This window comes from Hermetia illucens, chromosome 2, assembly GCF_905115235.1.
Source record: "Hermetia illucens chromosome 2, iHerIll2.2.curated.20191125, whole genome shotgun sequence".
NCBI lineage: Eukaryota > Metazoa > Arthropoda > Insecta > Diptera > Stratiomyidae > Hermetia > Hermetia illucens.
The window spans coordinates 46,642,865-46,670,613 of record NC_051850.1 but is presented as its reverse complement, the minus strand read 5'-3'; the positions used below and the strand labels follow the sequence as shown (position 1 = coordinate 46,670,613).

General features: G+C 35.8%; 1 protein-coding gene across 4 annotated transcripts in view; it reads right to left on the bottom strand.

Annotated features, from left to right (window-relative positions):
- Positions 1–27,135, bottom strand: part of LOC119649541 (knirps-related protein) — a 113,931-nt gene extending 86,796 nt beyond the window's left edge. For 2 of the 4 annotated variants that reach the window (XM_038051731.1, XM_038051728.1), the window contains exons 1-2: positions 26,251–27,135; positions 13,862–13,942 (exon numbers count right to left, since the gene is read on the bottom strand). Coding sequence is in view for 1 of the 4 variants with exons in the window: in XM_038051728.1 (XP_037907656.1) it covers positions 13,862–13,879 (18 nt within the window). In the remaining 3 variants the exon portion in view is untranslated. The remainder of the gene's footprint in view (positions 1–13,861; positions 13,943–26,250) is intronic. The other 2 variants (XM_038051730.1, XM_038051729.1) reach the window with 1 other exon arrangement.
- Between the last annotated feature and the right edge of the window lie 614 nt (positions 27,136–27,749).

Here is a 27,749-nt window from a genome sequence, read left to right as displayed (position 1 = left end):
GTGGCGTGACGCGTTTTGATTACGTCCGAAATGAGGATATCCGCGATCTTTATGAGGATGCATCGATCGTGGAAAAATTGCGGGAAAGGCGTCTTGAATGGTACGGTCCTGCAACTCATACTAACGAGAATTCACTTGCCAAGATTGGTTTGAACATCGAAGTCGATGGTAAACGACCAAAAGGCAGACCGAAACAACAGTGGCTTGATACAGGGTATGGGGATTTAAAAGCCTGGAGATTGCACACAGATCAGGCATTCGATAGAGCCAAATGAGGAAACTGATCACGACGAGCCGACCCCGCTTGTAAACAGGACAAAGGTGGAAGAAAAAGAAGAAGAAAACGAGGATTTTCAGAAGTGTCCACTGCACTGTACCATACGTGTCTGCCTAAGTAATAGTCCTTGGGGTAGTAGCCAGCTAAGAAGGTGACCGGCAACTTCACTTCTTTCATCAGACCCAAAGAATTAACTTTCGTAGGTACATTCATGTCTTCAAGACAGTAACCTCATTGAATAATGTAATTGGAGCAAGAAGTTATGCCTTCAAGTAAAGTTCCGCGGGCGCTGACGAAATTAGAAATACTACTTGTACCCAAACCTGTGATCATTGCAAAAGCCCATAACACCAAAGTGAAGTGGCATCTGATGAGCTCCCTATGCTCTAGATACAACCATTAGTTGTCTTTTATGGAAACCCTTGGGTAAGTACCCAAAAAGTGCAGTTTGTGGACAAAAAAAATGGGAGAAATTTTCTCTCCAATTGGCCTAACCCATCATCAAGTGGATGCAGATTTAATAATCCTTTAATCTTTAGATTAAAAAAACCATATCCCTAATCCTTTAAATAAAGCAGTTAGCTAAACATATATTTGTTGGGCCAACTACTTAGTGACCATTGAATAGAAAGTTTTTGTCGAGCATGAGGAGCCGTGAGTACATCGCGATTTTATGGAAAGGGTCGAAAATCCCATTACCGGAGAAGGCGAATTAGTTTTTCAGATTATTCTATTAGTGCTCAGTCCACCTTAGATGCAAGTTAGAATCATCAGTAGACAACCCTCTGCAGTGGGTAGGAGAAGGGCGTGAGGTTTGAATCATATAAAGCGACTGCGCAACAAAAATTATTTGACAAAAAGTGATATCTGAAGCAGGAAACAGCACTTGAAGCCTACCACAGCCCTCTTTATTCTACTTAATGCTACATGTTTTAGATTTACGTTCATACATTTTTCTAGCTAAATCCCAAACATCAACGACTTTCTAGGAGGTCATATAAAACTATCTTTAGCTGCTAGTCTGCTTAAAAATTTATGAAACTGAATAAAATGCAATATTTTCTTAAATTTGTTGGCCCAAATAAATATTTAAATTAGTTTCGAGTTTTTTCTCTAAATTCAAAAGATTAACACCAAAAGAGTGTCGAACTTAAAAGCTTCTCAAATTTTATGATTTAGGTGTTAAACGATTATATCTACCATTTAACCCCTAAGGGCATGAATATTTTCTGAAAATGCAAATTCTTTATCCACATTTATTTTTAGTCCTCCTAAATTTCACGCTAATCTTGAACAGATCAGTTTTGTAACAAAAGTTCAAAAGCAACATTGTGATAGTAAAACCCACAAATATATGATTGGAAATGCTACATTTATGGCTTTCCAAGATTCAGATTGCATCTCCCAAGTCCATAAAAAGCAAACTGCTACAGATCATAATACAAAAAAATATATAAACACAAACTCCTGTCTTTTTTACAATCAGAATATAACATTCACCTGACACATTTAGCACGAGATTATATTGTATAAATTTTATGGCCGCACACGAATTAGCCGATAATAAACAGTTGGGACCTCTCGAAAAACAAAACAAAGTGAAAAATGATATGAGGACAGATCGATTTCCACTATTCCTATTCTCCTCTGGTATTCCTATTCTCAAGATTTAACGACATCCACAAACTGTTCTGTATTCTATTTCAAATCTAATTTGATTTTGAAATTATATTCCACACCCACGATTGAAGCGGTGACCGGATTGCATGGCGTCACATTTTGATATTAATAATTATGGCCCAGAATAGTATAATTCATGTTAAGGCTTGAAAGTTGGAATTTCAATTCAGGTTGAGATAGTTTTTTATATTTTCTTTATAGTATAGGAAATGGTTGAAAGGTGGTAAAATAACTTGAATTATTGGTTGAATTTTTGATTTATTAGCCAATTTTTTTGTCGATTTTTCTGTTGGCGCTTCTTTAGTTGGAATAATTTGTCTTGATATCTGGGCCAGGTGAGGACTTCATCTTTATTTCTGACGAAAGCAAATAAAATTTGAATAGTAACCACGAAATGAAGAAAGCGTTGAAATGATACTTCCTTTCAATTCTAGTGGAGCGAAGCAAACAAACTACACTCTCAATTAAATAACTGTAAATCTAAGATTGACAATTTAAGAAAAATTAGCGGATATACTGTGTAATTTATTTATATTTCTCTGCTGAGTTTTGTGCTAAACTAGACCCTTTTTGCTGTGAAAGTGAACCTTTTGGACTCAAACAAGCATCTTTTTCAAGTTTTTCGGCCCAAATCAGAGTGCTTTTAAAGGTTTCGACCCATACTAGGACCTTTTATGGACCTTTCCATTCAAAGTACAGTCCTTTTCCAAAATTTACAAAAAACCTTTAGTTTGCTCCGAATTATTATCGAAAAAGACAATAAATTTTGCACTGGATCCAAAAATTTCTCTTCAGATTAACAATATACTGCGACCGTTTTTATAAAATCGTAGGTTATTTTTTTCATTTTTTGAATATTTTCATCCCAAATTTCCAGACAAACATTTCATCTCCAAAATGCACTAAATTTCTAAATTTATTTCCATTCAAAAATAAACCAGACCCCACACCCTAAACATTCCCGATATTAACAATGAATCGACTACTGTTATTTCACCTTCTATTTTATTTTTAAATTTTGAAAATTTAAATTTTTCGAGGAAGTCGTATTCGCTACATACTCCCAACATCACTAAATCCAAAACTTGTCCAATAATTTTGACTTAATCCGACATTTTACAGAAGAACATGGAAAAGAAAAAAAATTATTGTTCCGGACCTCACAAATCTGCCACTTTAGTTACTTTTGTGTCATTGTGTCATCTCCGATAATATGCCCGTATACGTGCGAGGAAGCACGTGGTTAGCCTACGCAGGAGTTGGGGGACAATGGACGCCTATTTGTAGTAAATAGCTAGCTTTTCTTGCTATTTAAGCTGCTACTTAATCAGCCGGGAAAAAAAGCCTAAAGCGGTGAGTAGTTGGTTTAATGAAGGGTATTTCTTGCCGATTAGCGATGGAGATGTTGTTTGTCGGAGCCGCTGTGAAACATCGTTATAAATTTTATCGGTAAGTTGCAAGTAAGAAAAAAAATATAAGGATAGGCTCGTGTCAGTTATCTAAATCCAAAATTCTTGTTTTCAAACTAAAGTACTTGGACGCAAGGAAAATGTTTTATACGAGCAGGTTGTTTCTTAATTAGGGACGACCCTAGTGTATATAATATTTCGGCTGCCAGTTGCTTCCTTCCTCAGTGCGTGCAAACTAGATCACAATCTATGGTATCTTTGAGGAAAGGAGCAACTGAATTCTGAACTCGCTGTGATCAAATACTCTTTGGTTATCCCTTATGAAAAAAAACCAATCTAATCGTTTCATTCAAACACTGAGGACAGCCAACATGTTCGACACCAAAAACCACGTATCCCTTGTAATGTTTCGCCGTTTGATATTTCTTCAGAATTAAACTGGGTTGCTTTATATGGGTGGCAAACACGGATAGCAATTCCCTTAATTTGGAGGCAAAGTCGGAGTTCTCTCTCTAATGATGAGTAATCCACTATTACCACTCTAATCCGTGTGGCTGAAATTTCCATAAAAATAAGGGTGTAGATATTTAAGCTTAGCTAAGCCCCGATTTCCCTCCCCCGGTCGAAGCCCCAAGTTTACGAGTATTCGACGCCTAACCTTATATTGATGAGAGTCTCAAATGCGATGTGTATTAAGGTATGTGAGTTTTGTGTATGATTTGTTGAGGGATGAAGTTTTCAAAAGACTACACCGAAATTCTCGAGCCTGGCAAACGGGCACGTGTTTCTACGGGGCAATTCAGCTCACGTAGGTGTCGACAAACCTGCACCGCCAATTTTCACGTTTTAAGGATATTCTCGTTTCGTCAGTTTTTACTATCGCTAATCATTTTTACTATCGCTAATCATATACGCTCACCGCAAGATTCATATTTGCGTTTGATATTCAGGCATAAAAGGGCTATTGTTTCGATAACTCATAATCGATCCAAAGCAACAACGGGGAACAGTTTAAACTAAAAAAGCTTAACGAAGTACATATATCATATATTATAGAGTCATTTCGGGAGTCAGCTGAATGGTTGGGATCTAATTCAGGCCATTTAAGTGAATGAAAACACAAAAGTTAGCCAAAAAATTTTGGTCTCTGTATTTCAGAATGCGGATTGGATACTACTCACTTCATTGGGGAAATTGAATATGGCAATTGCAGTGAAATGCACCAAGCCAGAAGGAAAAATGTGCTGCTTCCTTCATAATTCATAATTCTCCTTGTACGTCCCAGTGAGTCGCCGTACATTACACTACCTCTTTCCCGCATTCTTTCGTTGTTTTTGTCTTTCACCTACTCTGCTAGTGATTTTCAATAACCTGTCTCAGCTTTAAGGTATATTTAGCTACGTTCTCGGGACATTCCACTCTATAGAGCTGTTTGATGGGATTTCATAGAGACACAATTAGAGCGCATAGCCTTTGTTTAGACAGCTGGCCAACTTCGCAATGACTAACAACCTGATTGTAAACCTAAATTTGTTTTCATATAATAGGATACACACATGGATAAGCTTCTCCTCTGATGGTCGATCCTAATGGGGTCGACCAGATCTCCTTGAAATGTGCATTTTGAATGTCCTCACCGTGAACGGATCGTATTGCTTTGTGACCATTATTTGGGTTCCTGTCACACATATATGTTTTCATTCAGTTTGGTCAGTTTTTGTTAACAACCAACCCTAGCCGACCTGAATGAAATCCTTTCACATATATTCCTATTCGATAAACTGCTCATTTCACCCAAAACAAAATCGGCAACTTTTAAAAACGTATCTTTAAAATTCATTCTCTATGAGGTCTAAACCGAAATTGAACCCTTCGTGTGTGAAACCCTTCATTGTTTTCTGTTTCCTGCCTACGAATTCGAACAGTATTAAAACTTGATAAAACCTATTCGTGTCGTGGGAGCATTCAGTTCTACGCGGTTTTAATTAGATACCGAATAGGCACACAACTAAAACCGAAACCCCAACCAAAGCTAGACTTAAAATGAACAGAACCAAATGGAACCCTATAAGTGTGAAACGAGCCTTTTTGGGGTCAGGTAGAGCATGATTTATGAAGCATGATGTCATTGAAAAAGCAAACAACATTGCGAGATTTGGAATGGACTGCTTTCGTCGTCGATCGCACCAGTTACAGATACTTTCTCAAAAGAAGTGTTCCTCTCTGAAGGTATCCCATCTATGGACCCATTTTCGACTTGCTCGTGTTGGTGAGGTGGTGTTGTGAAAGTGCGTGCACGTTGGACGAAATCACGTAGTAGTCAAAGGAGACGAGCTACGATAAATTGGGCGAATGAGCAACGGTTCTCAGCCAAGGGCGAGAATTATGTTTTTGACCAAAGCCATTGAATAAGCCGCGGCGTTGTCCTGCTACAAAATGACCTTTCTCTAATGACCACATGGTTCAACTTGAAGAACCGCTGCCTTTAGTGATCAACCGTGACCATCTGATTAGGTATCGGAAGCGCTTCCGCCGTCCTAATAGGTGAACAAGTTTGCCTTCTGGTCGAAGCCATTAGATTTTGACGAGGATGCAGAATACCTTGCGGGTGTTCGCCATAACACGAAGAGGGTAGGATATGGGTTGCTGCCTAAAATTGCACTTGTTGGCTTCGACATTTTCTGGAGTCCACGTTCAATATGCTTGTAAGTTGATATATTCAAAGTCTTGTGATTTGCCTGGCCCTCTTTGCCAAAGTTGCGTTTCCCTCATGGATTGCCAGTTATTTTGACCTTAGACTGTTATCTGGAGAAGGTAAGATAAGGTCTTGAAACAAGGAGGACAATATTTTGCTGTATAAATGAGGAGCAGAAAAGTGTATAATTTAGTTGCCACACAAAATAAAGCCTAAATACAAATAAATAGGAGGAGAAATCTTATTTTATGAAAAAATCACTGAATTTGCAACTTTTAGAGACGACCCAGATTGTAAAACTAGGTACGAATATGGTAGCTTTTAGGTAAATTTCTAAAAAGGCGACTAAACCAAGAAGAGCTGCAAGTTCGCTGCAACAAATCATATTTACCACCTGAATCCCGAACTTTTTAATTCGTAATTTAACATTAGACTAGGTATGTTGAGCTGATTGGAGCTAAAAGGTTTCCTACCGGTAACTGTATAACTAAATCGAACTTCATTTGTTCAATATATTATCCTCTGTGCGCATCACTTTTTAGGCTTAGTTTAGGTCTGAACAAGGCGAGTTTGGCATGGTCGTAATTTGCACTCAAGATATAGGAACCATTTCGGTCACTCAGCTCCCAGGGGAGAGGTGAAGCACCGTTTCATGAGTTCCTTCTGCGCTCAATGAAAACGTTTTTTTTATATCACTTTCCTAATGCTATTTTTTACGGCATGACTCATGTAGAGTATATTTCCAATCTCTAAAAATTTTTACCTTGAAGTAGTCCCGAAATTTTGAGCTAAATTTATCGGATATGGAATTTGCATTGCTAATACCTTTTGTCCCTGAATCCCTGAATTTAGAGATGCTCGACAACTGTCATTATATATCTACGCTTCGGAGTAACCATTTGCATTTGTGACCCAATAAATCCTTTGACTTTAAGGTCATAGATTTGTCATTTAAAAAGAAGTTACTCGCTTAAATCTTTTGTTTCCCATGAATTTGACTTTTTGAGTTTTATTGAATTTCGTGTTGAAGTACTTGAGAGAATTTTCTTAAGCAAATTTGAGATATTCTTATAAGTAAAAAACATATTAAATATCCCAACATTTTCCGACAATCAACCAAATTACGCTGCTCATGTCAGATTTCCTAAGAAAAACTCTGAGTAATATACTCCCCAATGGTAAAATCAAGAACGAATTATATTTTGCATTCAACGTACAACACAACAATTTCCCATACGTGAATTAGTAGAAATTCACTTAAAGAAAAGTAAAAACAAGCAAAAAAACGCCATGTAAGCTTGGCACAACCTCAGCAATTTGGTCATGCCTTTTAACATAGACACGTATTGTGACTGATTAAGCTATGTTCAGCGTGCACCTATTTGGCGCATACACGTCTTACTCACCTAACGACCATGCACCTTGTTTTACGTGTACGTACGCTGAAATTTTTATCCGAAAAATGCAGAATAGAAGCCATAAAACAATTCAAACGATAAAAAATACCAAATGCAAAAGACTAATAAAAAACATGACTTAATGGTCTTATGCCGTTTTATTTCCATATTATTTTAATTCTTGGCTTGTTGCTCTTGCTTGCTTCTTGTCTTTGATATGTTTTTTTTTTTGCTTTGCTTCATATACAACGTTTTGGCACACGTCAAAATTCAATTCAAGTCTTTTTTGCAATTTCTTCGAAATCGTCACCTCTCGTCACCGTTCAATTTGTATTGTTTGCCCATTACACCTATTGTGTGTTGTGTTTGGTTTTGCATTTGATGATGGACGCGCGAGCAATTGTCGCCCGCGGTCACTTGATTGTTGGTTTGTTGGAAAAAAGAATTCTTGCACGTATAATACAGAATCGAATTTGAATTGAATATTATATTTGACGTTGTTGTCGTGGTTGTTGCTCTGCTCTATGGACTAAAACGCATTCAAATTGTGCGTTTGTTGCGGCAATAATGCCGACAAATAAAAATTATAATCTAATTGTCATTTATTTAGAGTGATAGGACAAGGCACGTAGGTTCGCTAGGAAAGCACAGAAAATTTCAACATGATCGGTTGGTAGGTTGTTCGAATTGGCGGCTTAAGTGCCGGTCATTTGCTACTGTGTATGTTGGGTTGGGAGCGCAATGGAAATCATAATTTCGATATTTTTTTTGTCTTTTGTTGCAGGGTTGAAAGCTGTAGCAGGAATGGCGGAATCGGTATGCCGCCATAACCAGTGGGCGAGATTTTTAAGGTTTCTCAATTAAACAGACTTCAAAGTGTGTAAAAAGATAACCCCAGGTTTAAGAGCAGCACCCGATAGTTTTAGGGGCTCACAAAGGTACCCAAATGCTGAGCTCGAAATGGGACGAAAAACTAACTTCTATATTCACGTCACTCTAGATTCATTTCCTGCCTTAAAATCTAAGAAGAACATCTACTCCTCAGAAAAATCGATATCTACCTCCGTCTATTCATTCCTGCTGCCTTCAATTTGTAAGGCAAAGCCGCTGAGTGCTGCGTTAAAAGGCGGCTATTTATCCATTCGCTTGTCTATTTCTTCTTGTCGCAATAAACAAAACGTACACAATGAGCATAGTGCAGATATTAGTGTAAAAAAGAACTGTTCAACTACCTGACTAGTAAGTGTCTGACTTAGGTGGAATAATGCTCGTAATATAGTTTACGCATATTTTTACGTAATAAATCGTGCATTATTCGCACCTTGCCTAGCATACTGTGTTTATGCTGACCTGTCACGAAGAAAATGGGCTAAAGGCGTTTCTTAAAACAATTATTTATCCAGTTTTGGAATTTCGATAAAGTCATGCAAAAGTACTAAAGTAATTCATCAATAACCTTTGCCCAACTTTGTCTTCAGATTTATTACTGAAGTGATTCGTGAATATTTTTTAAATATGTAGATTATAAGCCAAATTAGTTTAACAATCGAAATTGAAAACTATATCAGTAAACAATGTATACTACAGTTGACCATACATAGATTCTGATGTACTTAAAATCACCGCCCCTGCTCTGGTTCATCAGAAAAAACACATCCATTTCAACTATCTGAATTTCAATATGAATTTTATAGCATGTAGAAATTCATGAAATTAATATTCTATTCGGCGACTTAAAGATGATTCTTTGCGACAACAATGAAGAATAAAAATAAATAAAATCCCAGCCTATATTAAATTATTCAAATTGAATAGATGTCTATGGCCTCAAATTAAGAAGTCATTGTGATAACGCAGTTGAAAATAACCTGTGCTAGAATGAGTGAATCTCCAGTTATATCATTGATTGCGATCTATTACTAATAAACTGCGTGGGGATTCTGCATAATCTGGAAATTTCTCGCGCTAGAATTTGCATTTTAATATCCTAAAATATTTGCATTGTGGCTAGGATTTAATTTTAGATTTTAGTCTTATTTTTTTCTCTTCTCAAGAGCTATTTTTATTACAGCCTGTATTTTCTTAAAGCATATATCGAATAGTCGATGCGGATGACGAATAATGCGTTCATGGATTCAAATAGAGAAACTGACTTCTAGAATTTATAGCTTATTGTTCATCATAATGCTTCATAAAAAGGATGGATTCGATGCAGAATGGAGTGGTTGTATACTGACTAAGTGGTGTTCTCCTAAAGAAATGCTCGAAACAATTTAGTCATATAAGGCTTATGTTATCGATAAGGTAACTCACATGTTCAAGTAATAATTTGCTTCGTTCTAAATCGTGTAATGACCCTAAATTTTTCATCAATTATTCAAGTCGTATGACCTATCATTAAAGAAATAGCGAGACCCAACATTTTCAAAGGTTTCCTTAGGAAGTTGTTTGAGGGTGGGCTAGATAGAAAATTTTTAATATAATTTCAGACCACACAAAGAATATAAATGTGAGTAAATTTTAGAATATTGCACAGCACCACAAATGAGTTTTCGAGTCAGATTTTTCAATTCCACACTCATTTGCTAGTTCAAAGCATCTTCAGCTCCGATATCTTTCACTAGAAAGTATTTGTTCGAGATGCAAATCGAACCCGCTTATTCACGAAAAGTCGCTATTGATCTTTCCTTGTATGAATTTCCTACATTCATAGCATTGGATTCCAGAACAGTCAGTCTCGCCAATATTTGCATACTCAAATCAAATAACCCATGATTCATTTGATCTAGCCCAGTTACCTCTTATAATTTCGTCCTACCCATCATCATTGTTAACGTCGTCTCAGGCATCATTGCCATCCACTTAATCACATATTCACTCAAAATCAGTGCAAACATAGCTAATTTCCTTCATGTCTTTTGCCTTGTTTCCCGGCAACCACTAAAGTGCAGACATAAAGAGCTGTTACCGCCACACACCACTATATCCAATAAAATCTCCAACCTGTTCACTTAATCTAATTTACTTTTGACGGAATCATTTCGCGCGTTGCTCATAATATCCATTAAAATTCCTGCAAATTACAAAACCGAATCGAAAGAATAAATTACCGAAGGCGACATAAGTACTACATGGGTACTCATACCATTGCGAAAATAAACTTCAGAAATCTACGAAAATGCAAGAAATAGAAATAAATCAAACAGTAATGAGGAAAAAACAACAACAGCCTATCGGAACCTTCATCAAAGGAGAAGAAGAGCACTTCTATTAGAAGCAATGTGACGAAAAACTAGTTATCATGGGTAAAGTGGTGGCGAAGAGGAAGATGATGAAAAAGAAGACCATCCATGGAGCATTGACAAAAACAACAAAAACAGTGATAGGAGGGAAGAAAAAAAACCATGTGTATATATAGTGCTCCTCTTAAGTAGATATTAGAAACCGTGGCGTAAATGTCTAAGATCAACAACGGAGCATCGCATTGCCGGCAAACGTATGTATGCATTAGACGGACAAAGAATTTCACTGTTGTGTCTTGACATCATTTGTCAACAAGGGTGTCAACTATGTCACGTCAAATGTCTATAGCTTGCGGTTTGCCTACATCGCGACATGCCGCCATGCAACAACAACTACATCAAGAACATCACCAACAACATTAAGATAGTGCCGCGAAATATATATATAGATTTTTTCCTTCCTACATCATTGAGCGCGAGCTCTAAATCTGTTCCGAGTTACTGCCTTAAATCTTTCGTTTTGATTCTGGTAGTTTTCACGTAGTAGTTGTTGGTGTCATGGTTTTTGGAAGCTTTTTCGTATTATACAAGTCTGTGTTTCTCTTTTTTTCATTTGTCTTCCAACTTTCGACCCGGGTGTGGACGTACTATGTACCTTTCTTTGAACAACAATTTTGAAGAGGATCATTCGTCATTTTGATCGTGCCTTAAATTAAAAACTTCTTCGGTTGGTTGGTAATTTTTGGGGCGCGTTTGGTCGCCTGACTGATTCAATTGTTTTATCTACATCAAGAGGACGTTGTCATAGTTGAAAGTACAATATGGAAGGAAAGGAGATAAGCAAACTGCAAAATTGCAATGGACACACGCTCGTAATGTGTCAAGCAGCCATGATATGATTTTTGTGATTTTATCGAAAATATGGAAAGAATTACTGTGTCAGCACTGACATTTACATTTGCTGAATTTCAAGTACCTGGATTCTGAAAAATTTGCTTTGAGGTAAAGAGATTGAAAGTGAATATATAAAACTAGAAACTGAATTAATATTTGGGGGGAAGTGAAGCTCAGTTTCATATTGTCGATCAGTTAAACCGGCATCGAAATTCTAGCTTTGTAAAAATATGTCCTTTCTTATCATTTACACATTTGCTTTTATGTTTTGTTGTTTTGGAGTCCTATGTCTGCCATCCACTTGACGCCGGGGCAAAGCAATTGGAGTAGAACTTTCTGCAGCCTTTTTAATCCACAAACATTCTTTTGAAGCCAGGCATCCAATTTCTAAAAAAAAGAGACAACTTGTGGTTTTGTTCAGGGGCGGAGGCAACTAATTCCACACTGCCTCACCTCTGCCATTGAAGACGTGTAACTAAGAATGGTCCCCATGTGTAATTTGCTTCTATATTAACCTTAAAGACGCTGGACTCCTTCAACTTTAAAACAAAATTAGTTTGGCGGCGGGCTTAGATCTGAAGTAGGCGATTTTATGTTTCAATATGATCCACTCCCACGTCGTGTTTGTGGATTTATGTATGTCACATTGCTCTAAAGGCAGAATTAAGGCAGCGTCTGTCATTTAAGCACTTATTCCTTATTAGCTAGAAAATATATATAGTTTCGAAAGGGAATTTAGAAACAGAAAAGTAATATTTCCTTCAAGAAGAACAGAAAAAATTAAGTCTAACAAAATGAAAGATTTAAGCAGGAAACTTTTTTATTTACCCAAATTAAATTTCTGTTTTAAAATTCCCCAAATCCTTGCGTTATTAGTGAGTTCAATAGTAAAAGCCAAGCCAGTTCATCAGAGTCAGAGTCTGCTTTCCGAGCGTCATGATGGTCTGTAGCTTGAACCTTAGGTTGGTTATTAAGATGCCATGAAGAAATAAGTTTGCATGATGCATGTCCTTTATGGAATTTAGGTATTCGTTAACTGCTTCAAAATACAAATTTTACTGCATTAAAATTCCCTATCTCAAACTGATCAACCACAGATTTCCTCTCTTCAATTTAGAGTATCAAAGTGCCACTACCCACCCAACAGCCTTATGTACTCAACTTAACGCTTGCTCTCAGCTCTCATCAATCAGAACTGTTCACACGAAAGTTGGGAGAGTGATTCTGTCAGGTATTTTCGTGATTATCGCTCCCACTAGCATGATATTCATTCATTATCAAGAAAGTTCACTGAGATTTATTCAATGCGAGGCAGACTTTGCTTGGGGTGGAGCAATGTCGTAGGTCAGGACGCCAGACAGCTGTTAAGGATATTGAATTGATGGACGCTGAGTTGAACAGCGCAACTCCACACTTGAACAGACAAGGAGCTCTACCCGCGATATGGACATAACTATGAAACTCCCACAAGTAGGCTGACCGCAAATAACCCGGCCAAGAATACATCCTCCGGGAATTCTTCTAGAAACCAACTTGCTGAAGTGATAATAAAGTTCTATACGAGGAAGAACTATAGAAACTGATCTGCCTTAAGTCGATAATTTGAAATCTCCTTCTTTTACTAGTTACATGCATTTGTAAAATATATTTATGAGGCTGACAACAGAAGGAATTAAATATTTATTTCGGGTCCTCCTACCATAAAACGGCAAACAGTTTTACTAACCCCAGCACTCTGTAGGGCGGGCAAGATAAAATATTAAATTGGTGTAAACTGTACTTAAAAAATAACTATTTGTTAGATTTGCACTTTCTACTTCATTTATATATTTCCTACTTGCAAAATATGGTTTACTTGTTTTATCCATATTTATTCGCCTCATCAAAAAGAACGAAGGAAGCTCCCGATACAAACCGCTTACCGCTTATCTTCAATAAGTCCAAATCGCGAAATTTGCTTTTTAGTTTATTGACCTTATACCTGACAAGTGAGGAGTCTATCCGAAATAATGCGTGTAGAATATAATAGATAATATGTGCAACAATTGAAGATAAATAAGAATTTTGTGTCTTAGAAGCGAGACCAGCACCTTCATTGAAGAGTTACATTCAAGAAAGGGAACAAATGGTTCCCGAAATTCGGTCAATGTTTTTAAATTAAAGATTTTATCCTTCCCCATGGAACTTCCTAATTTGAAGTCCCCAAATTAAAAAGCATATTACTATTTCCATTGACCATATTGCAAATATAAAATTTTGTGGCTAACCTGATACATTCCTTCCATTTTCGAAATTATCCGTCTGCTTGTAACAATTTATGTTCTCTTATAGGGGTAAGAGCTCGATCACTGCAGAAGATTGAAGTTCATCGTTAGGATAAATCAGTAATGAATAATTTTGATATTGTGTGTGTGTGTATTGAAAATGGAAACATTTTCCAAAAAGTGTGGAAACTACAGAATGAGGACTCACTACTGGGAAGTAGGAGTTCAGAGTCTCAATTTAAATTAACGATTTTTGCCTGAATTTAGTAGCTAATCGACCTGACACAATTTCTAAGTGAATAATTCTTAATTTTTATTCGAACCTGAGGAAACTTCTGACGATCGTCTCTAATGAAACTAACACATTTCCCGAGGCTTGTACATTCAAGCGCTTTCAAAAAATGCTGGCCGCCAATAGTAAATAGCATCATGGAATTATTAGATTTCACTTAGATAGGTAGGTAGGTACTTTCTAAGTAGCCTCGTTAGCACTGTGGTGAGCCGTTTTAATATCACGATCTTCTAAGGCCAAGACCATTATTATTATTCTGTTAAGGGAAAGTCGTACCGCGTCCTTGAAGAACTATTGTGCCCCTTTTACTGGTTACAGTGTACCTGTTGATCATAGTATCTCAAGCAGGCCTGTAACCGTTAGGAACTTTAGTATGTTCCCCACTTCCATCTGGTATTAAGTGTTCTCCCAGATGTATCGACCTACCAAGACCATGCTTGAGCTTGTTTTGCAGATACATCCAGACAAATTTAATATAAAAAGGGTGGTAGTGGATTATCCATTACTGCTTCCAATATTGGCTTTTAAAATCTATTTCTAAAGGTGCTGTTTGGTCCATTTATGCAAGTTGATTTCCCATGGACCCGTCACTTTCTCTGGTGGCCTGACAAAAGAATCTTAAAAATTATGCTGACTTCAACTTCACGATTTTTCCTCCGGCCTTCCGACCCTGACCATTTGTAATAAATATAGATATTGATGTTGGGCGAAATATCCGTTAGAACTAACTAACTCAAAATGCAAGGGCAGAACTATTTCAAAAACATAAAAGAAGTGAAAGTTTACTGCACAGGACTTTCAATATCTAAGTGGAGTCTCATTAATGTCATGTACAAAGCTTCGCGTCTCTAAATAGCATGTATTCAAAATTCATGAAAATTTGGGAAACCAAGGAAACAGTTGCAAAAATTGACGCAAAGTTGAGATGGAAATACAAGAATAACGACTCGCTGAAAAACTCGAGACGCTTATACCGCGATGGGGGAGAAAGGTCTACCTAGAATCAGACCTTCCTCCGATGCTTGCTTTGTTCGGTTATCGTTAAATTAGGGCCTAGAAAGCAAACTATCTAAGTGCAGATCGTAACTGAGGAAAGCTGAGATAATCTAGGAATGGCTCCTATAGGGATTTAGGGGCTATATAACGTCTGTAAAATAACTCCAAGATATTAAATAAAATGTGGTCACTATAGAAGGTAATAGTAACCTTACTTCAAGCCTCTTTTTAAGGCCAAATAGACAGTCTAAAGAATAATGACCCCGGTGCAGAGTTAGCCATATCGCAAACATCTTAGTATTTAGGAGTGTTGTAGCTGTGGATACCTTATAATCGTACAAACGCTGCCAAATCCCTTCACCAAAGTGGTAGTTTTTTCATACCTTCTCAGATTAGCGCTCATCTATCTAGGCTAAGATCGAGATTAATCGAGCAATTAATGTAAATGAGACGCTCCAGCTCCAAGAAGAAACAACAGCCTAATTCAAGCAATATCGATGATTGGGTACCCCTTAATTTCTTTGCCCCATGTTTGAATCCCTTTTTGTAATTTATTGAGAAAGTTATAAACTAAAGCACAGTTGCATTGAAATTGGCATAAAAAGGAATATAAATAGGCTGTGACCTATATTTCACACAAAATGTCAAATTCGGACGTTGCAACAAAGTGAAATAACATAATAACCAAAGTTAGGCTGTGGCTGAGTAAATAGCAAGTGATATTTGTGGAAAGATACATATTTTAGCACATTTACCGCAGCAATTTGATTGGTTTACTATTTTCTGACAGGAGTAAATGCTCAAATTTTGACAAGAACTTATTTATTAATGGATGAAAAATAATTAATTTTTTTGGTTCGCAATTTATTGCAAGAAAAAACAAATTGTTTCAAGCGTATCAGGTAAAAGTGGTATTTATAGGTGGAGTAGTACCACTATTTCTTACAAATCGCAGCAAACAAAGTACAACCAAATTCAAAAGTGCTACCCATTTTAAACACCTGCTGTCACGGGGGTCACAAGTCAAAAGGAGACATATGGTGGTTGGAGGTTGCTATAAATGACCCCGAGTTAGGTATGTAGGATTTATTGATTTGGTCAATTTGGGTTCGGTGGGAGCTCTAAAAATGTTAGCCTGGGTGAGTTTAGTGTACTAGTATGGAGGAAGTCTCCAAGCCTGAATTCCACAGGTTCAAATTGACTTAGTTACATTTTTGCATAAAAGCTGTTTGCATCCAAGGGTAACCTGAGCACTTTCTGTTAGTAATCGATACTTACTATTTATCTTCGCCAGTGTTTGAAGTTTTTTGGCTTTTATAGGCTTTTCCCATGTCGGATGTTTATCAAAGTGCCTGCTAAGATTTCGAACATCGTCGCTCTATGAAGTGCATTTGTTCTTGCGAGAGTGCGTGGAGCAGAAATTGTATGTAAATACTTGCTCTCAATGGCTATAGCTCTTTAAAACGGAAGCCAACTTTGCGTTATCGAACCTAGGACACTCCCTTGAGGTACTCCAGCTGGAATATCTTATTTGACTGACAAGAATTCTCTCCGCCTCCTGTTTTGTTTTTGTTTTTGTTTTTGTTCAGTAAGAAACTCCCTAGGAGGGTTTAAAAGGATAGAAAAATTCATGTCAATTTCCACACCTTAGACTATATATATCCTAAAATATTAACGAGAGGTATTTCATTCCTTCAAATTTTCTTCTGATTTTTGCATCTTTCCGTGTGCAGCTAAATTGGAACCAATTCAGTGGAGGGCGTTCGTACCTGGAGGAAAATGATAATAACCAATTATAAGTAAAAAGTTTATAATGGCATTGCCCAAATTTCAGAGCTATTCCAAAGTGGATTCTTTGCATTTTAAAATTCTGCTTTAGTTGCCACTAAAGAAATTCATTTGGCCAACAACCGATTTGATCTGAATGACTCGTTGAACCAATCAACGAAAAAGAGAAGTTCATACACTTTCTGCATCCTTAACAATACTCAATTTAACACAAAGCGCCCCAAGCATATCATTATTTAATTCCTAAACATCCAACGGCTGATTTCGTGGGAGTTTAAATTTATATTAATCAAAATCTTTCCCACATTTCCCAAAGCATCAAATCCACTATCCAATATCAACATTTCTCCTTGCTCTCTGATCAATTTTCTTTTATTTCCTCACAAATAATTTTATTGCCTCAATTACCTATGAAATATCATATTCACTTTTGTACTATAAATTGCCTAAAGGCGATTTGTTCTATCTTAGTGGAAAATAAAAAAAGATACAACAGCAGCACTAAACTACACATGTCCGCCATATAAACCATAATAGATATGACATACACTTTGTCTGTATCTATATTCACATTTCAAGTACTAAATGCGTTGTATTAAGTATCCAATCGTTGTTGAGCTAGAAAATGTTGTAATATTACGTCTAGATATGATATGAAGGCACCTACTTTTATGGTTTTGTATAAATTGTATGTGGAGTATATACGAGTATATGAGATACAAAGTAAATGTCTGATAGTATCGTAGTAAATAGTATGAGGTCAGATGTTGCGACAGGTGATTTATTGTAATTGAAACTATATGAAATGATTTTTTTTATCTTTTTAGTGTGTTTGGGGAATTTTAATTAAAGTGCGGTATAGATTAGATTTTAGGGAGACGACTTTTTAGATGATACTTTAAGTTGCTTTGCTAATGAAGTGGTTTTTGACAGAAGAGACAATTATGTTTAGCACTGGTTTACCCATAAATTAAGGGTCGAAATGAAGGGGTTTAGTTCCAAAAACCTTTAAGGTTGATATCTTAATCAATATTTCTGATGAAGTGAAATCAATCAGAAAAATCTGATATCTAGTGGTTCCCGACTTATTTAAAATATTTCACGTTAATTCTAATTCTTAATATTTTTTCAAGCAATCTAAGGAATTAGAAAAAAAAATTAAAAATAGGGAAAGCTCTCCTTTAATTAAAAAACAAAAATCGAGCAGTGTTGTCGTTACTAGCATGGTCCTTTTGGGCGTGCCTTGTACTAAAGAAGGCAGGAAACTGCTCTTGACATATCGATATTGAACAAAATAAAAAAATCGTGGTAACGGGGAACGAGATCACTTTTTAAATTTTCTAACACTTTTTAGAGTAAAAGTAGATTTAATTAAAAGGCAGTGCCATACCCTTATTGGCTGAGCATCGACGTCATCACCCCGGGTTCTAATCCAGATGTGTCATGGATGTTTGTGTTTATCTTTGTGTTATTCCACTTTTGTAGGCTGATGGCAATGAAACTGAAGCACAGACTTATTAAAAACCAAAATATAGACAAAAAGTAACAAAAAGCGACAGAGACTTTTTGGATACAGTATATTCGACAAAATAGTGGGCAGCAGTCAAATTGAAAGTTTGTTTAGCTAGTTGACTAGAACTAATTAAAAAATACAGACCAAATAAAATTAACATTTATCGAATAAAGATTAAAGTATAATAAATTTGAAATTAATTGATTAAAATATACAGAAAAGAAATAAAAGGAGCAAGGTTGTCTGAATTACCATTCAGGAAATAATATAGTTTCAACTGCATTATGTTTGCAAGCTACGGAGACGTTTAATTGCTGATTTCCATAGCCTCAAACTTTGAATCCGTGATAGCTCGGGATAGATATGATAATCAAAATATTTAATTTTTTAGAGCCTTTCTATTGTTTGAATGGACGGGAGCGGAATGGACTAATAATTCAAGAAATGGTTTATTATGACTTCCATAGCTGGGATGGAAGATAATATTGAATAAGAGTAATCTATTTGGTTTTTGCTATGAAATTCGAATGAAAATTGTTATTTGGTGGTTTTATTATTACTAAGATACATGCATGCTTTTTAAGTTGTTCAGCTCAACAACGTTCGGCAACCGTCTGGTTTTGAAGTGAATCTAATTTGTTTGAATTCTCGCTTTAAATGTTCTGTAATTATCTCCACTGCAGGTGAATATTAATGATAGTAAGTATTTAAGATTGGTTTATAATTGAAGGTACTGTTTAAGATTTTTTTCAAAAAGAATTATATTATGATTTCACCCTTCTGAAGATTTCTATTAGATAAATTGAGTAGCTGTGCAAACCTGTCGATTTTTGGGAATCTAAGTATCTTGTTTTGGAGTAAGGGCATTTGTATCTCTTTCCATAAATATAACGATTATTTTTCGCACTGCAAAGGCACCCTGAATTGCTTTTGTGTCTTTGTGCCAACTCTGTGCTATATATTCCGAAGTCATACAGACTTGATTACATTCTATTATAACTTTTGATTTAGTTTGCAATTTAAGATTTTTGTTGAGCTATTCTTGTATGGTAAGTCAATTAATGTCAGTTAGGTTTACTGTTTCCTAACTTTTGTAAAACCGAAATCGAACGCAACGATATGGCTAACTAGTCTCCTTAAGAGGGACGCGGTTGCTTTTTTAATTTCGAGTTATTAGATTGACTGAAACGCATTGACTTCATTTATATATTGCATTGTCTTATCTTTAATGTTTTCACCGCCAGCGTTATTGCTGTTAACTCCGCAGCAAAATCGATAGTTGGGTTGGGTAGTGTTATCAACAGTACTTCATTTTATTTACTGTGTAGATTAGACCAAATATAGATTGTAAATTTACTCTTTCGGGGCTCAGGCTAAAAATAATAATATTGGTGAGGAAGGCGTGGTCATTGTACTTTCTAAGAAACTAAAAGCGTTGAGCTGCGAACCGAAACCAATGCGATAAACCCTTGAGTAAGAACTAGAAATATATCAAAGGACAGTTTTTGACCCACGATCCCATTTTAAAACAGCAAGAGGGTTACTCATTCAGTTGTATCATTTGATGTGTTTTCGTGGATGTAGTCTCACGATTACAGGGAATATCTTTTCTAATAGTGAACTTTCTACTATTTTTGAACTGTAAGATATTATCAGCAAGCCTTAAAGGCTTAATTCCTTTTGCTCACTGTTTCTATTTGCTTCAACTTTAGTATTTACTCTACCAGCTATAATGGTAGACACTGAACATTTGTGAGTTTTGAATTTTTTTAGGATTTATTCCTTTACCCTTGAGCATGTCATTGTAATAGTATATTATCTGGCGATATATCTGTCTATATATATTCTTGGAAAGTCGTGGGTAAAGTTGAAGCATTCAATTGGAAATCAATACAACATTGCCTCCTCTGTTTTGGGTCATAAAATGCTGGGAATGAGCAGGCCGACGGCCTCGCCAGAAGAGTCTTCACTTTTGGTAGTCCGCGGATGTGGTTGATCTGCGTCCTACTAGCGGCTGTGAATGGTACAATCTATCGCACTACTTGAGCACTAATGCTGATGTTAAGAAAGATCTGGCCCTTTTACAATAAAACTTGGATACGAGAACTGTTGCACAGGGCAGCAACCAATAGGGCAACCATGTTGTTAGATTCTACATACCCTACAATTCGCTGTGCTCAAGTGTCGAAGAGGAGAAAAAGATCCTTAAGAATTTGCTATACCAAAATCTAACTAGAGCCAAATGACGTTAGTCAAACAATTCTTTAGTTACCTTAAAGATCTCTCGGATTGTCGGGTAGAGATCTACTGTCCTTTGCTAGGAGATACTTAGAGGTTGGTATGCGTCTTCCTCATAGGCAACAACCGTGTCAACCAAATCAAAACCAGGTGGCCGACGCGAATCTTCATAGTGGTGGCACCGGGAAACGTTGTATTCACTTTGGTTTGCTGGCCATGATGCCGAAGGTGAATGGTCCAAAAGCCTATTATGGCGATCAGACCCTGAGTCTGCGTAGGGACTTATCTTGCACTAGGTCACGAAACCTTACCATGGGAACCGGGATAGCCTCTGAATTCACATGTTTTAGGAAAATTCCTGCTTCATGCGCGTTCTGCTCTCTTGTTGCGGTTCTCCTCCTAGCAGGGATTTCATGGAAGGTGTGGTTGCTTTCAAGCGAACAGAGACCTTCAGAACTCAAACGTGATGTTACGTTTCAACACGGGTGTCGTACTTCATAGTTCGGTAGAGATTTAGGTAGTGCATCCACCAGTATGAATAAACTCAGCTGTCTTAACGGGGCTCTGATTGCGGTCACAAAATCAATCCGTGCCTTAAGAAGGCCATGTGATTAAAGTCTACGAGGCAGGTACTCTCGTTAAATCATATAGACGTAACTGTTACTTGCTAGGACAGGAAGTTTGTGCCGTTTAGATCCTTCTCTCCTTCTCCTTGCCATACCAGTCATTGTTTTAGGAGGCCTCAAAATGCGTACCATAGCGCCAATTGGGCTTCTCGAAGCGACCACATAATACATTAACGGATACAGAGATGTCCTTTAAAAATATTTGAAAAAAATTGGATAACTGAAAAACGTAGAGTTTGTTTTAGATAATGGAAATGAAGCCTCTTAGGCTTCTACCGTCCGTTTACCCGAAAATGAAGTAAAAACGGGGTTTTGAGGCTAAATCATACGAAATTTGGGCATATTAATTAGAAGTTTCAAGAAGCAACTTTATATTACCTTGAATTTCTATTCTTTGATTTTTGATCTTCCTCTTCTTTAGCATTTGTCCCGTTTAGAAGCAGAATGGAGTATAATTTTTACTCTTTAATATAAAAGGAAATATAAAATGAAAATAACTGCCAACTACTTTTTTTTTCACTTTAATAAACGAATGGGTTTACCGGTGGGGTTAATTAAATTAAGGGAAAAACTATAGAGAGTAAGATAGCTTAGCAGGATATTGCATTCTAGCAGGATCGAGGAAAAGCCTGTTTAATGAAAATGGAATTTAGAAATGAAAAAGAGAAATGGAATGTAGAGATTCAATTGGGAACGCCGTTTCCCTTGCTAGTAGACTTTTGATTGCCGAATATCCCGATACCTCGACACCACTTTCTTCTCTTGGTCAGTACATCTAGAGTGGTGGCTCGATCGCCAGACGGTGCGTCACCTCTACTCGGGAAGCAATGTGATGGAAAGTGGCTACAGTAATAATCGGTAAACAGTGAGATAACGCTTCTTCCTAATTAATTCAGTCTACCATCAAGTGGGTGAGGATCCAGATCTCCAAAAGCAAAAAAATTAAAGAACGTTACTAGGAACTTTCACTTACGAAAGTAAAAGCTATTCAAACAGGGATGACATGCCAAAAGATCTTGCACTGAGATTATAATAAGCGGAGATAAGTAAAAAGCCAGGCAATTTTTACTAAAATACTAAATACAATCAGAGGGGCGGAGGCATCAAAAATGTATAGAAATAAATAGACACGCAGTATAAGAGGTATGGCAAATTCGCCTTTAGTAAGAACATATGCACTGCTCTTGTTACCTTGTCTATTTGGGAGGATGGAGGAAAACGTTGAAAATACCGTCGGAATAACTTGTATTAATAGCACAAAATGACTGCTATACAGTGGAAGTAAAATCGAAAAGGAAACTTCATGGGGGCTAGTATTGGGACCATTAGAAGTAGAGAAATTCTTAAATTGACTATTTGAGAGTAAGCGCCTATGGAATTTTTGGGAGTCATATGTGATATTGTTCGGATGGATTAGAACGAGTTACTTAGTTATCTTATTTGAATTCTTACTTTATTCTTTCGAACAACTTTTTATGGTTAAGTTTCTCCTAAAATTGTTTTGAAGGCGTTCTCTAGAGATTCAAATAAAAAGATATGATTCTTTTAGAAGTTTTTACCTTTTTTTTGTCGATTTTAGAATAAAATATTAAGATTGTTTTCCACAGCGTTATCTGGGAAGTCGCTAGAGATGAAAAGCCTATTTCAAAATATCCATTCATTTTGGATAAAAAATAATAATTTCTGTTACTCAGTTTAAGAGACAATCTTTTATTTTCATAGTTCGTTTAACGCTTTGGTCAACTTTACAATCGCGGGGGCTAAGATTAAAGAAGAGGATGAAGCTCTTTATTTCAACCTAACCTGAAGGACAGTATGTAATTCAATTTTTGTCTAGTTTAGTTTTATCATAAATAAATAGATACGCATCGCCAAAAAAAATGATAATCGTGGCTTATCATTTTTTTTTTGGGCAAGATTCTCACATGCCGATATTTCCAATTTATTAAATCCAATGTATTGAAAACATCCCATAAAGGCATTTATGCATAATTATTGGCTTTAAGTAAAAATTATCGAGCCTCAAAAACATAAAGTTGCTTAGTATATGCTTTCCACCTAAATAAAACAGCACCTCTAGTAGATCATAATTTCCAAAGATTATCATCTTTTTACTTCTGTTTAGTGAAGAACACACACTAAAGGTATTGTTCACTGACAAAAAATATTATGATACGCAAAATAGAAGCTGTTTTGATAAATAAACTGTGTTCGGTTTGACCTAAACGTGGTCAAGATCTTATTAGCTAATTAAGACGTATATTTTTTTGGCAGAAAATTTAGATTTAGATTTGGATAGATTTATTGATTTGTGGAGTTGTAGATATTCATTTGTTTCCTTTTATAAGAGAAGATTTAGAAATTTATTATATCTTGTTTTCATTCGAAAATACAACAATCAGAATAAAATATTAGCATCATCTTTTTGAGTATGATATCTTTCATACTAAAATATCTTAATCATCAGAAACATTTTCTACTTCAGTGCTTCAAAGATAAAAACATTAATTAAACCGGAAATTTAGATTGCTATCTTGTTAGCTAATCAGGCTAAAGACAAGTCCACTTTTTGGGATTCTTAGAAGATATGCTAATCGTGGAATATTGGATAGAAATTTAGGTAGCAAGTGACAATTCTTTTTCACCAAATATTGCCAAGATCAATAGAAGACTAGTTGTCGAAAAATTAGCTTATCACGTTCATCTCAAACCAGGATAAGCTCGCAGCTAATTATTTAATTAGAACGTTCTCATATCTTCTGAAGAGTTACGTGCCAATTAGCTCTTTAAGAGGTGGCTACCAGCAAAATGTTGAATTATTTTAATTATAATTTTGCAAAAGCCTTTTATTTATTTGTTCATTACTTGTGGCATGTGAAATTATCAAAAAAAAATGAAAACTTTAGACTTTTGTCAAATGGAATGGAAGAAAATTTTATTTTATTTTATTTATCTTAATATATTTTGACTGAAATGCTAGTAATTCAATAGCAGAGTGGTTCGGTATCAGCATAACTACAACTAGCCTTTACATCTTTATGTATTCCTTTGAAGTTTCATCAAACATTTATTGACATTTTCATTTTTGAATAAAAGTATTATCGCCAGTTTTGCTAATGAAATCATATCTGGGTTCAGATCTAAACTCTTTTGCTTGCAAGTATGCTATTTCCTTGCAATCTATATATGATCTTGCTTCCATTTGAAAGCAATGGTACTTCAAAAAGGGGTCAGCAGCGATATTGCAGGGATATTGATAAATGGATGAAAACAATCCTATGCCTGAATGACTTCCTCTTATTCAGTCGAAGTTAATTCACAAAGTTTATTGGTTCACTTGATACTCTCTTCATGAAATATTCAATGTTTCATTCTTAATTTTCAGTGTTGAAAATTATGAAAAACTGTTCCGTAATATTTCCACCTTCATTAAAAAAATACGCAGTTCCAGCTTCAATAATTCATTATATATCCATGCACAACTTCAGGTAAAAAATCTCTGCAGCCTTCATAACACCGCAAACCATATCTCATTCATCTTTACTTCTTGGACGCGCCAAAATAATTGCCAGAAAATTAAGTGAGCTACTTGATAAGAATCAGTAAAATCCAAAATTAAACGTTGTTTACATTTTCCACCATTAAATTTTATGTATATATGCATAATAATTGAGTGGCGTAACAAGTTCATTTCAATACAGACTGAATGGAACTAAGTACAATTGAGTATCTTGGCAAAAAAAAAAGAAAATCGGGTTACTCGCTTAAGTCTTTTGATTTTGATATGAAATAATTTCTTATCTTGGCAAGTCTTGGGTTGGAAATGGGACAGGAATTGTAATAGCTGATTATTTACTTCAATTTCAATGTAAATGATTATTGGGTATTGAGATGAAATTGGTTGCCATACAATTAATTTAGGACTCGTTGGCTTAAATAGGGGCCATTTGAATTTGGGTTTATTCGAACTAATTGGCTGGCCGGAAGGGATGCCTCAATCTGACATCATTATTTTCTGCCTTTTGATTTGGACTGTTGTTGAAACTTTAAGAAACCATAGATTGGACCATAAAATTAGCAAACACATAAAGTATTTTTAAATATCGAATGAAGAGCCAGTCCAGATCACACATTTGGTGTCTAATTGAATATGTTTTGTATTCATCTATTCCATGCGTAAATTTTATTCGATATATTCATAATAAAACTTGTCAAAATAACATGCTCAGAACAGCAAGTTAGTGGATATTTATGGAAACTGTTAAATTCATGTACAAATTTGCTCCTTTTATCATAAATTTCGAATTGCGTCGATAAATAAACAACAGGTCGTTGAGCTTCTTTCTCGCACATGGTTGATTGTTATATTTAGCCGAACATGATATCATAGTCACTTTAATAAGTTCATGTTAAGATCAAGTATATTTATTATGATCCAATCGAATTTTCATAGGTTTACAATATATTATGGGATCAGAGTTGTTTATCACTTTTGTGAGGTTCGTTTTGAACCATTGATTGTTGTTCGAGAGGTTTGTACTTAATATTTTAGATTGAGCTATAGTCCATGCTGATTGGGATAAACAATAAACAAAAATAGAAGCATGTATTGGATTGGACTCTAAAAATTATGGCAGACGGTATCTCATTTAGTAGTGATGGTTAAAGTTTATGTCATTGTGACATGGGGACTTTTCTGATTCGCTACTTTTGGGAATTCGATTTTAATCTTCAACGTATATATTGTAAGCACTAACTTTACAAGAAAGCGTGCAATAGGGTACTTCAATTCACTTATTACAGCGAAACTGAAATAATTTTTCAATTCCCTTAAAGTACATATGTATACATATTCGTATCAATATTGAAGAAACACAGAAACTTCTCGTTATTCATCGTCAATAGAGTTCAACTTCTAGCATATTTTTACTGCACTTACCTTTGATCAGCGTTATCACTTCAGTGTTTCAAAAATATCAAAATTGGTATATATCCGTTGATGTTTAAATATTTACTACCACAGACGGTATCAGCAACCACTTTTCAGAATTTCAATCAAATTTTTAACCACCAAAATGAAAGGATCCGTTAAAATGTTGACACAACTTTCAATATTATCTTTTTACTTTTCACTCACAAAAAATATTGAATCAGAAAAAAATTGTCGATTTAGAACTGATTTGCTAATAATCCTCTGAAGTAGCAATGTTTACCGCTGGAACTTGTTGAATAAATCAATAAATACCACTAGTCACAATCATCAAAAAAATATATTCTCTTTGTAGTCTTTTTCCATATAGTCGAATGATTCATTTGTATTTCATTAAATCACATTTTTATATGAAAAAGATTTTTAATTTTTTGTGTTTTTCAAACCGAAATGATCACAGTGTTAATTTTGTGTTCGCAGGTCACAGCTCACAATAAACAACTGTAGTAGATTAAAGTTTGGCGCGCAATCTTAACTTGGTACTTGAGGGACAACAAACTGCAGTTGGGTATGTCGACTTGTCACTTAGAACAATATTATCAAGAATTCATTTAATCTGACATGGGTTTCTCATGAGATGCCGAGTTTTTCCGTTTGAATTTGAATGTTACACAAATGTTAAACTTAAAAATCAAATGTCGTTCAAGAAGCAACGAACAAATGCACTTCACGCACAATAATCAACTTAGATTAATTTAAAAAATTTTACTTAAAGATACGAAAATTTATACATATATATCTATCGAAATAAAAAACCTAAAAAACAATACGACGGAATTCGTAATTTGTGTCCGTTCGTACTCACAATAAGCGCGTATCACAAACAACTGATTTTCTGTTTGCAGTGTACCACGAAACGAGCTCACTCATCCAATTCAACTACAAACTTGAAAAATCCCAAAAGAATCATTTCTTATTATTCGTATTGACTATACATATATTTCTTTCAAGAAAAAAGACTACAAAAGAGAGACAGACTGAGAGCCAAGTAGGAGAGACAACTTCCAAACCAATTCAACAGACAATCTAACAAAACCCAAGCACTCTTAAGTGCACCTTCAAAGGTAAATCTCATGTTTCTCTTGGTGTTGGTTTCAGGTAAGCTATAACCCGTAGAACGGTTGTGCCGCAGATATTGCACATTTTGTCCCAGAGTATCATCAACAGACTCTACACAGTAACAGGCAAACACACACATCCTCAGTCTCACCAGCCAGGTGATCTCAAATCGAATCAAAAGATATATTGAAGATCGTCTCGTCATACATATAAATACACATAGACCCCGTTCACTATGCTGGGCATTTGTAGCAAAGGGGGAAATCTAAACATACACGGTTGGTCGGAATAACCAATCCAGATCAGTTTTACCTGTCTCGGAAAGGTGGAGCTTGCAAAGAAATAGAGGTGTGTCTAAGGTGAGTCTATACATAAAATTATAGCCTATC